General features: G+C 41.5%; 1 protein-coding gene across 1 annotated transcript; it reads left to right on the forward strand.

Annotated features, from left to right (window-relative positions):
- Positions 1-3622: 3622 nt before the first annotated feature.
- On the forward strand, positions 3623-15154 carry hmgcs1 (3-hydroxy-3-methylglutaryl-CoA synthase 1 (soluble)). Its single transcript, XM_083929237.1, has 10 exons — positions 3623-3670; positions 4894-5342; positions 5426-5551; positions 6063-6227; positions 6899-7067; positions 8432-8602; positions 10406-10512; positions 10603-10728; positions 11304-11461; positions 13559-15154. Exons 2-10 carry the CDS (start codon positions 4895-4897, stop codon positions 13634-13636), a joined length of 1548 nt encoding a protein of 515 aa, XP_083785363.1. The 5' UTR covers positions 3623-3670; position 4894; the 3' UTR covers positions 13637-15154.
- Positions 15155-16120: the final 966 nt, after the last annotated feature.

A 16120-nucleotide genomic window follows, 5' to 3' on the forward strand; every position in this document is an offset into this window, starting at 1 on the left:
TGCAGTATGAAGGGAGGTGAAAAGTGAACTTTATCTGTTGGGTTCAAGCATCCTTATGATTGTATTAATGTGTTGACAGAAATAAACGATGCTTTCATCTTAAAACCCTGTCAGTGTGATTTCATCTGACTGATGGCTGCCAGAATCCACATGAAAGAAGACAGCGGCTGGTAAACATGTCCTTTCATTCATGCCCTGGCTTTTACCCGTCACGCTGTGCTTCACACAAACTTCTAAGACATTCCTAAGGGCTGAATCCGTATAAAAAATAATTTTAGGTGTCATTTCGGCAAAAAATCAACCCATGGTCTTTTTCGGCACTTACATACATCAAATAAGCCATCGAAACAGATTTTTTGTGTCTGTACTATTAACGGAGAAATCCTGGAGAGACTCTAACAGACTAACAGCTGTTAATAAACTCTGGGTTCACTGACTACGTTGTTGGTGCTTTGTTTTCTGTGTAGCGACTCTGCCCATGCTGTTGCAGAGGTTTGCTGTTATTTTGAGCAGGATTAGTGGCTGTTAGCGACTCTCTTAATAGTTCATAGACACAAAAAACTCTCCATGGTTTATTTGATGTATGGAAGTGCTGAAAAAGACCATGGGATGATTTTACGCCAGAATTACACTTAGAAAAAGAATTCTCTTGGAAAGATGTCATTGCAAATAAGCAGTAGATGATTGACAGTTCTTTCCCTCACTAAGACATTGAGTATTACAGTGTTACTCTACTGAATACTCTGGCTAATACTGAACTTTGTACTCACTTCATTTATCTGACGGATACAGTTATTAGTTACACTAAACACACAAACACACAAATACTAAACTGCTGTTAGAACCCCATAATCAAATGTCATTCTACGCTCTGCAATAGGTAGGCTACTTTTACTGTTTGTACTTAAATTCTATTTTATGGGAAATACTTCAGTGCTTCCATTTGGTAAACGCTTTAAAGCCAAGCTCTCTTTTTGCGTTTATGCTTTGTTTTCATTAGACAGTGATAGAGACAGACAAGTAAAACGGGAGAGAGAAGCGACGGCATGCAGCAAAGGGCCCTGTGGACACATTTTAGTTGGAGAATAGTTATTTGAGCAAGGAGCCTGAAAAATGACTCAAAACCATTTTTCGACTATCATACTAGTTTGGTTGTCAGCTATTTCATTAACAATCGATTAATCGGCTCTAATCTCTCTGGAATAGAGCCATATTGGCAGCCTACATACTGCTAGTTGTCACAGGAAATATGTGTGTAAATTCAGATTTTCATTCTTACCTACCAGACAACAGGCCGAGTCAGGTTACCTTCACCTTTCCCATGTTAAAACCTGCTAAGTCACTTTTCTGCTGTGGGACAGCTTTAATCAGTGCTCCTGTCAGTCACTCTGTGAAGAGCTAAAAAAACACATATTTAGTTGAATTTAACTTGTCTTATCTATGTGACTCTTCCTCACAGATAGGACTTGTTGTGAAACTACTCAACGTCATGTGATAGTTAATTTTATCGGCCTGCATCAAAACCAGGGGAGATGCTTGATAAATCTTCCAGGCTTCTGACCTCCCTTTCTATATTCTGTTCTTCTTTTTACCGTTCTGTTAATTAATGATTTTATGTGTTCTTGACTCTGACAATCAAAAGACATATGAAAATTGTCTTAAATATAATCCAAACATTGTAGAACATTTTGGCATTGTAGTTGACAAAGAAAAAAATGTGTATATAAGGCAACAATTTCTCCTTTCAATAAACATAACAATTTTTAAATTAGAACAACAACATAAGTAAGCTTAGGAAGAGAGTACTTCAAAATAAAATAAAACAATAAATAAAGCATTTATAGATACAAAGAAACTACATGTAAAATGGGCTATATTATGACATTTCCTTTCAAAAATAATCTTGTAATATATCAGCGGTACAGTTTATTTACACAGTTAGTACAGTTATTATTAATCATTTGGATGGACATAAAATAATTTCAAAATTCTATTTTGAAGGGATTAAGGTTTGGCTGAGATCAGGAGGACATCTGTTGCTTCTAATTGAATGAAGTGATTGTAGCCTACTGAATGTCCCCCCCCCCCCCCCCCCCAGAACTCCAAACAGTTTCTTCTTCAATCTTAGAAAATTCACATTTGTTGTCCACATCTGCAAACCTTTAAACAAATGTGTTAGTTGTTTTTTAATTCATTTTTTAATATTCTTTATTTGCAATTTAACAAACATAGTACACCCAGAACAGTGTGGCATCATACTTGACAGAGATAGATATGTGTATAGAGAAAGTCAGTTCTCCTTTCAGAAAACAATACACATTCAATTATAATGACGTTACATAAGAATACTTAATAAGATACAAAGGCATAGGGGAAAAGACAATAGATAAAGTCAAAATAGATACATGTAAAGAAGTTCAATTAAGACGCGGCCTATACTGTTATAAATGTAACTTATCTGTGGTATGATTACATTTCTTATTATTAATAATCTGGACAGACTCAAAATAGTTACGGAATTCAAATTTGAAGGGATTAAAGTTTGTTGGAGATTTGGAGCATTGAGCTTTATGGATATGATGCTTCCCCCTGAAGAACTAGTAAACTGACATTAATCCACTGTGTTGTTTGTCTTGGTTTTGAAACAAACACATCAGTGAAATCCGTCCTAAAGGCTGCAGGCGTATCCGCTGACAGAAGGAGTTGATGACCGTTGCCATGGACACAGCGCTCCATACTCGAAGTGCAGCCCACTTGTCCGTCTACCGCGCCAGGAATTACTCTCCTCATGTGATTGGCTCCTCGTCTCTCACCAGACATCGTACACTCACGGCATTGGACCGCGAGGACGGCTCTGGCGCGTGGTTGTCATTCCTAATCTCCGATTGGTCGGGAATCTGCGGGACTCTGTAGCGCTGCATGTTGTCTATGAGCTGTCATTGGACAGGGGGCCAGGTGTTGTAGTGCAGGGTGTAGACTGCTCTAGCATCGTTACACATAAATACACTTCTGCCGGGCTGTGAAGAGAGGGCTCGACACTAATAAGGGGACACCTCTGACTATCTGGAGTTCACTTCACACACAGGTAAGAAGCTTCGTACACGCCCGTCCGTGACAGCGCAAACAAATCACGGTGTTCATGTGTGCTCATTTTAAATGTGTTTATTCGTCTGTCTAGACTCCGTAGAGAATATTAGTCAACAGGCGCCTGTTCTTTCAGGTGTCAGTGTGGAATTGAATCTCAGCAGTCCCGGTTCCGCTGCTCACATGGTTAGCTAACGTTAGCCCGATTTGAACACGTTCGCTTTAAAGACTTCCATCAGTTGACGTCAGGTCTGTGGAGCTGCTGTCATGTACACGCCATAGAGGAAACGGGTCCGTCTGGTATTTGGTCCGGGTTGCAATCCAACTTTTGCCCTGTATTATGTCCCAGCACATTCAGTGTTTTTTATCACACTAAATTGTAAAAAATAAAATGTAATAAACATACATACTGTCACATAATGTTTTAGGCGAGACATCAGTGTGTTCCCACATAACTCAGTGTGGTTATAGATTTCCGTAGCCTCACCGGTCACAGACCACTCAAGTTGCCCTTTCACCCAGTTCCGCTCTCCTCTGTCATGTCTGCTCTTACGAACACAAGCTCCATGTAGCTGTTGAGGTAACGGTACGCGTTAGTTAATACGATGTATAAGCTAAAGGCAAGCTAACTAGCTTTGACACTTTAGACGTAACAAATGCCACATTTAACTCATTGTGAAAATGCCCTGCTTAAGCTTTTAGACGAACGATAGCTAGTGTTAGCTGCGTTCTATGGGTTTATTGTTAAGTAGTGGCGCGTGTAACAGGACCCCCGGCGTTTAATGTTAGTTCGGTTGGTGTTAGCATTGAAGGTTAAACGCCAGTACAGTGGACGGGTAAAAGGATCTCAGTCAGTGTCATACAACTCCGACCGTCTCAGCTAACATGCTCGATGGTTAACCCTGCATTAGATAACGTTCAATAACTTAGATAGGTAAGTTAACACATAGTAATATGGGTTCAAATCCAGTACTGTAGTAGCCTAATGTGTAACTAATGCATGGCTCATGATGATTTAATGCAGGGTGTATTATGAACCCCTGTTGTTCCCCATTCACCAACGATCCTGTCGCTATGACTTTATGTGGTTACTTAACAGATCATCACTTGAGAAATAATAACAGTTACTTCGTACATTAATTGACTAAATTGGCTGGATTCCCCCAACGTAAAAGTTTATCTCAGAAGCATGCATTTGCTCAGCCTTTCTGAATGAAAATAGAAAAATAGCTTCTTAATTCTATGAGAATAGACCCAATGATATTTTTCTGACACATTTACAACATACTGGGTGTCACAGTTTTCTTTTTGTTTGTGAATTTGTGTCCATGCATGATAGATCCTGCATGAATTCATGCTTTAAATGATCATGAGTCAATTATTAGTTAAGCATTAGCCTACTTAAGGATTTGATTTTGTTGCCTTTAATATAAAGTGTTACTGTAAGGGATCATGCAAAGGGGTTGCAAATCAGCCCTTTTCTAGAGCGTGTACATTCAACACATGTTTTTGCATTGTCCCTGACAAATAAACCAATACCATTAAATAAATAACATAAAAAAGACCTCTAAGCTACCAGTGGAGCAACGGTTGTAGTTCACTGTCAAACTTCTTCTGCAAACATTTCCAATGGAAGTGAATGTGTGTGTCCATTTTATTTATCCATTTCAACATTAGCAGTCAAGAGGCATTGCAGGCACCTGGTTAATTACTGTAGGCAAATAAAGGTTGAAGTACTCCAATGTGAACAATACACAACATATGAAATCATATCATGTTAAGCATGGCACCTCTTCTGTACCCATTCAGAATGCCAGGATCAGCACCAATCAGTAACTTGGGACCATGGCCCAAAGATGTGGGTATCATTGCCATGGAAGTGTATTTCCCATCCCAGTATGTGGACCAGGCTGAGCTGGAGCATTTAGACGGTGTGCCAGCTGGTAAATACACTGTGGGCTTGGGTCAGGCTCGCATGGGTTTCTGCTCAGACCGCGAGGACATCAACTCTTTGTGCCTGACGGTGGTCCAGAGGATAATGGAGAGGAACGGCCTGTCTTACGACAGCGTGGGTCGACTGGAGGTCGGCACTGAGACCATCATCGACAAGTCCAAATCTGTCAAGACCGTGATCATGCAGCTTTTTGAGGACTCTGGCAATACAGATGTGGAGGGTATTGACACCACAAACGCCTGCTATGGGGGTACAGCTGCGCTCTTCAATGCTGTCAACTGGGTGGAGTCCAGCTCATGGGATGGTAAGTGTTCAGACTTATAGATAGACTTATATATAATAAATCAGTCATGCCGTTTGACTCCTCCTCATGTTTCCTTTCTGCAGGGCGTTATGCTTTGGTTGTCGCGGGGGACATTGCTGTCTATGCTTCAGGAAGTGCCCGGCCTACAGGGGGTGCCGGTGCAGTGGCCATGCTGGTCGGGCCTAATGCTCCTCTGGCCCTTGAACGAGGTCAGTTAAGTGATAACTGTTTGTTGTTCCCAGTTTGTCAGGCAGCACTCTGCAATGACTGACATATTGATGAGATCCCACTGTTATTTGCTGATCCCATTATCCAAATGTTTACTGATGACTTAACTTTTGTACCAAGTCACTGATGCTTTGATTTAATTTGCTTGGCTGTTGAGCACTGATGTGAATTATTTACACGTTTGAAAGGAACCTGTCTATGAAAGACAAGCTCTCTGTTGCTGTCTCTTTTCTTCTGTGATGTTTTTATTCCTTGACGGTTGATTTATTTATTTTCAGTCTACACTGGACAGATGAGTTCTTGTATGTGTCTAACTACATTTAAATACCAGAAACTAGATCAGTCATTCTGAGAAAGTTAACAGCAATACTTTGAATCTGTGAAAAGATGCATTTTGAAATGTAACCAGCCTAGTGTAGACAGTGCAGTCATAGGAGTTATACGTATAGAATGAGCTTAATTGAGGAGACAACTGCTGTGGCTGTGTTACAGGTCTACGAGGAACCCACATGCAGCATGCATATGACTTCTACAAGCCAGACCTGATGTCAGAGTATCCTGTGGTGGACGGAAAGCTGTCGATAGAGTGCTACCTGAGTGCCTTGGACCGCTGCTACTCTGTGTATCGCAACAAAATCCACGCCCAGTGGCAAAGAGGTGCGTCACAACTTTTGTCTATAACCAATATTGACTGATCCTCCAGCATTTTTGTTCCATGTAGGCTTGCTTTTATATATTTCTTACTAACTAAACTGTTGGCTCTTTATCAGAGTACAATGTTGTACTCACAAGCCAAACAGGAAAGATGTGTGTTTCAGCAGAAAAGCCCATTATACTGCAACATGATAATTATATTACAATTGACAGTAACGGTGTGATGATTCTTCTCCGCCTGTGGCCCGTACTTTGTGTAGGAAGGGTGCTGTTGCTGTCATGCCTGTGGGCAGGAGTGTTAGTGGAGAGACTGGTCTGATAATAGCCTGATTAGTTAAGAGGGTTTAGGACACTACCTGCTTTCTGTGCTAAGAAGTTCACTAAAGTTCAGTGACCATAAAGTCCTGTAGATGGACAAGATGAGCCATTAACCTGCTATGTCAACATGTACAATATCTGAGAACATGAGGCTATTACAGACACATTCATAAGCAGCACAACACTGGCATTTGAGTGAAAACTGTTCTCATTGCTCTTTGCAACTGTGGCAGTGAAATGGAATCCTGTGTGTTTCATTTTCTTAGTCTCAAGAATTTGTAGTAACAGTCATTTCAAACAGGAAAGAGTTATTATTTATGGTTATTATATGGTCTAAGCATTCTTCTTCTTGACAGAGGGTTCAGAGAAGCGTTTCAGCCTGGACGACTTTGACACTCTGGTCTTCCACTCTCCATACTGCAAGCTGGTGCAGAAGTCGTTGGCTAGACTGATGCTGAATGACTTTCTGAGCCACCCAAGCCCCAACACGGAGACAGGACCCTTCACGGGCCTCGACGCCTTCAGGTACGCTGTTTAAATCAATGGAGAGCACACTGGAGTAAACTTGACGTAGGAACTGCTCCATCTCTTTTTGGATTTATAAAACATTTCACAGTTGTTAACATAAACATTCTTTTGCATTGATGCCACACTTTGGCACATTTCATTTATATAGCAGCTTTCATACCATAAAATTCAGCTCAAAGTGCTTTACTAAAAGCTAAAAGAAATCAATAATAAAGTATTAAAGTATTAAAACAGAAAACAATACAACAAATAGAATTCTAGAAAGTAATAAAACAAGATAATAATAAAAAATAATTTTAAGATACAAAAACCACAACATTTTCACTCTTTGTTAATTTGCAGCAATTAGCTAAAATCATTAAAGTTGATTTTTTTTCCTCAAGAATGTACACACAGCACCCCATTTTGAAGGATACATTGAGTCTTAGATAGTCTCTAAATTAACAGAGTGAGAATTGAAGGGGTCTGAATCATTTCTGTCCCCACTGTATATCTCCTCTTACTCTAGACCTTGTTAATCTTTCCCCAACATTCTTTCTGTGACGAATGTGGCAAATTGAGGAGGTGCTAATATTAAATATTAAACGATAAACAAGGATTGTGGAATTTGATGATCTTTTCTCAGCTAAGAAAAGCATATCTAGGAAGTATGTTAGTGATTGTAGCGTACTGTACCAACTGGAGAATCTTAACAGACTTATTGGAGCAGTCTGATAATAAGGAGTTGCAGTAGTCCAGCCTAGAAGTAATAAATAGTTTTTAGTTTCTAGTTTCTCTGCATCTTTCTGAGACACAATGTTCCTAATTTTCTCAATATTACGCAGGTGAAAATATGCAGTCCTTGTTGTTATTTTAATGTGAGAATCGAAGGACATATCCTGTTTAAAAGTAACTCTCAGATTCCTTACTGTGGTGCTGGAGGACAACACAACATCATCCAGAGTAAAAATATCTTTAGATATTGAGTTTCGGACGCCTTCGGGGCCAAGTACAATGACTTCTAACTGTTAACTGATTGGTTCCTTCTGGTTTGATTAGGGATGTAACGATACACTGAACTCCAGATACGATATGATTCATGCTACTTAGTTCACAGATCTATTATCCTTAGAGCTGCTCCTGAATATTAATATCATTTACAAATTGATGGTTTCGTAGTTGTTTATATCAAAGATGCTTTATTACAATGAAATACACATCAGAGACGTCGTGAGTCTTCCTTCTTTAAGAGGCTCTTTGATGCAGTGTATGTGCACGACATCAGCAGACAGGAAGTTAACAAGGACCCTATTGCCTAGCAATAGGAAATAGAGTCTCAGGCTATCCTGTTTCTAATCATGTTTTTTGTGTTTGAATTGCAGAGATATAAGGCCAGAAGAGACCTATTTTGACCGTGATGTGGAGAAGGCCTTTATGAAGGCCAGTGCAGATCTGTTTGAGAGAAAGACCAAGCCCTCTCTGCTGATCTCGAACCAGAATGGAAACATGTACACCCCCTCTGTCTACGGCTGCCTGGCATCACACATCGCACAGTACGTCTCAATGTCTGACTTTTGTCTACTTTCATTCATTCATTCTAGTGATGTCAACAGTTAACCACGGAAATAGTTTTGATATTGTTTATAAGTGAAGTGTAGATTGAATTGTGAGACTTATAGCTGCTTGTAAAACTTTTAAAAACTATTATTCATTTATTATAGTTAAGAGTGCTCATTTAAATCTCCAATATGTGAAATATTCTGGGGAAGGCCCTGTTTGGAAGAAAATAAGCCAAGTGGTGATTTGGTTTGTTAAGTTTTTCCAGGTTTCCTTGATAGTAACATCTCCAAAGTGGTTTTGATCTTCTGTATATCGTTCCTGAGTTCGTCTGATAGATTAATATTTGGTCTAGAATTCTGGAATTTCTCTGCTCTTTTTGACTGTTCTTATTTATTTCCACTCCAGACATGTGTTAAAGTATTTAGAAATGATAACTGCTTTCTAGCTTCTACTAGAGGTTGACATGCAGGCCTGAGGTGAAAGAGTATTGCGGGGAAAATCCGCCCTTTGAGCCGGCTTCAGACGATACAGTTAAATTCAATTTCATTCATGATGCCAAATCAAGAGACTTTACATACAGAGAAGGTCAAGGCCATACTCTACAAATTATACATGATTTACAGAGACCCAACAATTCCACCATGAGCAGCAACAAGTCACCCAAGCTCTGATAAAAATAATGTTTAGGCAGGGGGCCGTGGCAGCGGAGCCCTGTTCTCTCTGTACTGACAGTCCGCTCTGAGCTGGAGGTTTCAGGTTTATTAGTATGACGACCCAGATATGGTCACAAGTCACTTTTTACAAGTCTGAGGGCCCGTCCACACGAGGATGCATTTTCCTGTAACCCCACATTTTTAGTATCGGTTAGGCTGACCATCCACACGCAGCCGACATTATCAGAGCCTGAAAACGGCCTTTTCTGTAACCAGGTCCAGAGTGGGAACTACCTGGAGTGGTTGAACACACGATAGAACGAGCCACCATTTTCAGAATAGTGCCTGTCGGCGTTTGACTGTGTGATCGCTGTAATCCGCGGCAAATCTCATTCTCCATCGACGATGACTGGGTTCTTCTTCGTAGCTCGGAGAATAGCAGGGCGAGTCGTATAACTAAGAATGTTGAAAATAACAGTGCAAGATCTGTCCCTGGTAGAACAGCTACTGTAAATCCGGTTAGCCCGCATGATCTCCGGGTGCTCGTCGTGGAGGAACGGGAGCCACTGGGGTGGTGACCGTGTTAAATGGTGCGGAGCGTTCCGGTCCTCGGCCCCCTGTTTCAGGCTGATAACACAGATGCTGCAGTGCCTGTTTCTACCCTCCATGTCCACCATCTGAAGCTCAAGGTCCCTCAAAATCACTGCATGATCAACAACAGCCTTTGAGTTGTCCTCTACAGTGGCCCTTAGAGTTAAGATTGTTGCTTTGATTAAGCCGATACTCCCTGAGAGTGATGGCACTTCTGGGTGTCTAGCTTGTTGTCGGTGCATTTGCCCTTCTCATGCAGCTGAATAAAAAATTCACATTGTTTTTCCATCAGAATGTCTGTAATGGCAAGCTCGGTAACAGGCATCCCTTTGTCTGCCTTTGTGGAAGCTTGCACTGTTTTTCTATGCAGATTCAGCCATTTCTATTTCTAAAAGTAAAAAATAGTCCGTGACTAAACAAATCAAACTTGTGGGTTAAACTAGTCAAAATGGGAGAGTTGGGGTGAGAGTGGAGATCCTAAGTTGCAACAATTGAGTATGACGTGTTGTGGTGTGTATTGTAAGAAGAATCTTTGTTGCCTCTGTGTTGCAGACACACAGCTTCACAGGTAGCTGGACAGAGGATCGGAATTTTCTCCTATGGTTCAGGATTCGCTGCTACTCTGTATTCTGTCAGAGTCACACAGGACCATACACCTGGTACGTCAGCCACGGCTCAGTTATAGTCATTCTAAAATTGTAAACACAAATGGTAGTGTGTTCTTCCATCTGAAATGTTGACTGTTTCAGGATCTGGTCTGGACAAACTTGTGTCCAGCATGAGTGACCTGAAGGTCCGACTGGACTCAAGGAAGAAGGTTTCACCTGCCGTCTTCTCTGAGAACATGAAGCTGAGAGAGGAGACGCACCACCTAGGTATGACCCTGCTGTCACTGCTGCTCATTTCTGTCAATCAGGCAGTTCTTCATAGGCAGTGTCCTAATCAAGTCCAGACAGTCTGAGGGTACAAGCTCTTCCTAATCGTGTCAGTGCTGACCTGGTGTACCTTTTTCCTGACAACAGGGAGAAAAGGCAGTTACCCGGGCGGTTGGGATCTTAATGATTCTCTTAGCCTTATTCTTGTACCTCCTGGTGTAAACACCCTTTGCTCCGGTTTTGATCAAAACAATCCAATTTAAATGACTGAATTCATCCCCCAAGGGCTATGTTTTGGTGTAAATGAAAAACAAGTTAAAAGACAAGTGTTAAGGGCAGTGGCCAACCCATAGCTGAGCAATAGTGTGGTTAAAACTGCAATGCCACACACATCCTGTACCAGAACTCCATTAGAGATCTGTGGACTGGCCCAAACTCTATATGAGCCTTCAGAGGATGTCGGCACTCACTGAGTTCATATCTAGAAACATGATTTGATTTGATATTTAGATTCCTACATCTCTCACTTTTTGCTGTCAATTTGATCTTTTCATTGTTTCAATCTGTCCACACAGCGAGCTACATCCCTCAAGGCTCAGTGGAAGAGCTTTTCCCAGGGACATGGTACCTGACACGAGTGGACGACAAACACCGCAGGGAGTACGCACGAACAGCTCGGGATGATGACCTATCTGCAGAGCCAGAGCGCGTCCGCTCCACCACTGCTACCGAGGTACAGGATGAATAAACGTAGAACATTATATGTAATGTAGGTAGGTGGTATTCATACACTGCCTTAATATCTTTAAAGGCAGTGTATGAATACACTGTATGACCAGCAAGTGGTAGAAATAATGTTGGTGTACATGTAGGAGCTGCTGTGGAAAAGTGTCTAATCTGACCTTATATTGCAATTTGAGTTAAGGATATCTCTTCTATTTGCCTCATTTCTACCTCACAAACTCACAAAGTTCGTAGCGGAGATCTAGGAACACGGTGACATCATTTAAAAGAAGTCAGACTGATCCAGAGCGGTGAGCACCGTATGGACTACATGCTGCATTCGACTGTAGTATGAAGTAGGGGATGGGAAACACAGCCATTGTCATTTTTCATTCCACATGTCACAATCTGGTGCCCACATTACCCCCCAATGCGGCCACAGATTGTTCAGTCAGAGATTTGGGGTGTGTTATGCCCACAGCGGCGAATCTGTCTGCGAATCGTCTGCGGGCACCACGGTTTATCTATCGATTGGGTGGATTCATAAACATAACATTCTGACTAACAGCAGATGAGTGTGGGTGCTTGAAATAATGCATCATTAAGGGAAATATGAATCCAATTCATAAATATAGCAGAGAGTAGAGTAGAGTAGAGCAGAGCTGCTGTCCACTGCTGCAGCAGAGAGCTTCATTAATCATCAGGCAGCTGTGTCGGTGTCCCCATTAAGAGAGGCCGTGTTAATGTGCATTGAAGCACAGCAGTGTCATTGTTTTTTTCACAAGCTTAATGTTTCGTTCTCCTTTCTCTGTCAAGTTTCTAACTACAGATTTTAGTTTTGCTACTTAAAGGGATACTCTGCACTGCAGAGCAGACCTCCTGTGTCAGAGCTGAACGTTCATGTGCACAGATGAACGATGTTTGGCTTGTGATCTGACACAATCGCAAGCCAAACCGCGATCGTGGTGGAGCGATCTAGCACTGCTAGAAAAGTGTCTAATCTGACCTTGTATTGCAATTTGAGGTAAGGATAACTCTTCTAGCACTGCTAGATTGCTCCACCCAGCAGACTTCGCGATCCATGTGGGATCAGGTCTCTTGGGTTGGTTTATCAGAGCCAAACCCCCATCTCTACTTTGAAAAAACTAAAGGCTTTGTACAACGCTTTTCATATTAGCAGTAGTACTCCCCACCAGCTGGAAAAGTACACAGATGTCAAAAAGCAGTTGCATGTGATTCTACAGATGTTTCAAAATAAAAGTCTTGCCAGAAAGCGGAGGGATTATGTACTTTAAGCTGCCAGAGTAGAAGCAACTGCTATTATCAGTAAATTAAAACATCTGAGATCAACCAACTGGTGAATGTGACATGACTGTTGTCCTACAGATGAGATTAATACTTAAAGTGAAATTACGCCGTAAAATCATCCCAGGGTCTTTTTCGGCCAATGCACTCATCAAATCAACCATTGAGACGTTTTTTTCGTGTATGAACTATTAACAGTTCAGACAGTTTTTTGATCATCAACTATTAACGGAGAAATCCGGGAGAGCCACTAACAGCCGGAAGTGGCTAACACTGATTAGCTCGGGGCAGTAGGGTCAAGGCATTCAAAGGTCTTTTTTAACCACTAATACTACTGAAAATAACAGCAAACCTCTGCAGCAGCATGATAAGAGTCCCTACACAGAAAACAAAGCACCAACAACGTAGTTAGTGAACCCAGAGTTTATTAAAAGAGTGTTTTAAAGACTTACCTACTGGCCCCTGTACCAGCTCCTCTCATAGTAAAGTCCATTCAAGTGGATTAGCAAAGTCAATCCCAAAGGAAGGAGCCCATTGGTGCTTTGTTTTATACATCCGGCTGTTAGCAACTGTTGGAGGGTGTTAGCGACTCTCCCGGATTTCTCCGTTAATAGTTCATACACAAAAAAAAATTTCTCGATGGCTTATTTGATGTGTGCAAGTGTCGAAAAGGACTATTTCACTTTGATACTGTAGAACTGTACGTTCAAATCAAAGCAGCAGATGAGAAACTTAATTGACTCCAAACCATTCAGTGCTTTAATAACAAACACTTAATTGTATAATGTTTTCCTACCTCCAGCACGTCCCCAGTCCAGCCAAGAAGATGCCACGCATCCCTGCATCCATCGCCGGCCCCGAGGCTGCTGTCAGCAACTGAGAGCACTCAGCTTACCTCTGAGAGGTATCACGGTCCAACAGTTTGGAAACTGTCATAGGAGGACAACACTATAGTACAGAGGGCTATCAAGAGACAACAGCATCACCTCCAGATTCATCGTACAGGAAACGTAATTAGGTTGGAGCAGTGTGTCACTAAAGTGGAGTCCTGTGGACAGCCATAGACACTCATCGACTGCCTGTACCCTTCACATCATCAATATGTAATACTGTCAGACAGTAAACTCCATATGTGTCTAGTCTAGAGTCTATTTTGATCACAATAACGATTTGTTTTAGCAATCCTTTTATTTCATTGTTAACATATGTACATATTTTCCTTTGGCATTTGTGCAAAATGGATAGTTTGTGTATTTGAAGCAGTGGCAAATGTGTGCATGAGTGATGCTGATGCTGAGATAAACAAGCAGACTTCCTCCTGGCAGCTGGCAGCCAGTGACAGGAAGAGGAAACGGACATAATTAAAGTGACTGCAGGCCTGCTGCTGATTAAAACATCAGAGGGAAGTGTGCCTCAACTGTGTTCATGTTTTAAAACAGTGCTGCTGCCACAGCAACCCAGACCGAGCTTCAACCCCCAGTCTGCCGTTTGTGTTCAATACCTCAGTTTTCTATGAAAAGACGTGGTCCGTTTTCTACAGGACTCTGCAGGTCCATCATGTGACCCTGTGACCAAACATCCCGATCAATGGGACTCAGAGTGAAGCTCCACCCAGAGGGCTTCAGACCCCAACCCTCTCAGCCTGCACAGTGTGTGGAGTCTCACTTTAAACTGTTGTTGGATACTGTAGCTGAGCTCATGTAGACAACATGTTAATCTGGTAGGAAACATTCGTCCGCACAGAAGATGTCAACTGTCTCATACTTGATGATGATCCTCAAACATAAGAAAGACAAGTTCTGTTCCATAGATGCTTATCAGACTCAAGAGTCATTTTAGTTCTATTTGCCTTTATTTGCCATGGAATGTCTAAACCCATTGAGAGGTTTGGCTCAGTGAGTAGCTGCCGCTGTCCTCTGTCAGGTTTATTCAAAGGTGCTGTCTCCAAATGCTGACAAAAAGCGGTCTGAGATTGTCTACATGGCTTTCACCGACCGCCCCCCAACTCATCATACAGAGATGCTTTGTGACCTACGAGGCCCTAACATGCACATGCGGCATGTTAGCGACTATGAGAGATGTTCCAATAGCGTATTTTTCCTTTGCGATACCTGAACTGGTATTACTAACCCTGTAGGGATGGCTCAGGTTTGTAAAACTGAACCAAAACATCCAGAGAATGAATGCCACAGCACTTTCTTTAATGAACTAGTTTGAGAGTCAGTCTTAACGGAATAAGAACAGAAATAAACTACTTTAAAGTTGTTTTTCTGGGTTAAATAATGTGTTATTGGTGTACAGCCTTGCATACTCACTGATACTGATATCAGCATTTCAGGCAGTATCAGAGGCACTTCTGATCCTGCTATCAAAACAAACACCAGAGAAGCTCGGACTACGCCACACACACACACAGGGGGAGTGACTTTATTCTGTGCTGGGGACACCACAAGTCAATAAAGAAACAGCTTGACTGCAACATATGTTATAAAATACTTTGTATCATTTTTCTATTAATTAAAGACAAAATAATTTCACTAATTTACTAAGAAAACATGCCTAACATTTTCTGTTTTCAGTGTCTCAATAGTGAAAAGAAATGGTTTTTTTTTAGGGGGGCTTTTCTCTCCCACACATCAGTGGATTCAGACCTGGGCTCTGTTCCAGAGTTAGTGAAAGTTGGTGTGTTTTAACCCTGAGGTGAGGGGAACTCTGAAATTCCAGTTCCAGAAAGAGAGATGTTACACTCTTCAACAAAGCCGGAGTGTCTCCGCTGTGGTACTTTTACACTGGTGGCACCAGAGGAATCTCCAAAATAAAAAAGGAAACATTAATTACTAAGTTAATACACTTTTAAGATCTGGGAAATGTAATTTAAAATGAGTTTGGCATTTCCTGTCATATTATTGTTTCAGTATCAGCGTGCTACGTAGTCACGTTCATGAGTCACCAGCTAAACTGTGATGGAAGAGTCAGAAGATTGGTTTGAAAACACTGACATGTCAGTTCTGATGTTCTTCTACAGTGTGGCTGTGGCTGAACACAGTCAACAATAAATAATCCTCTGATGAGGAGTAAACCTGCCTGTCCGTAGCAGAATAGTGTGTTTGAACACTGGTCTCAGTGGTGGGACTGGACAGAGCCTGATAGTTTCTGAGGTGGTCCGTACGTACAAAGTTTGAGAACCACTGGTCTCAGTGATGAGGAAAGGGGATTATATTCTTCCTTTATTATCCTCTTTAGCACAGATACTCTGGACCATCCCTTACCAAAGGAAAGGACATAATGCAATCCCACAATGCCTTGCAGGAGCAACACTTAAAGTGACGCATCACAATAGTAAGGTTGGGGTCTGTAAATGGGA

Source organism: Echiichthys vipera (assembly GCF_963691815.1).
Source record: "Echiichthys vipera genome assembly, chromosome: 16".
Lineage (NCBI taxonomy): Eukaryota > Metazoa > Chordata > Actinopteri > Perciformes > Trachinidae > Echiichthys > Echiichthys vipera.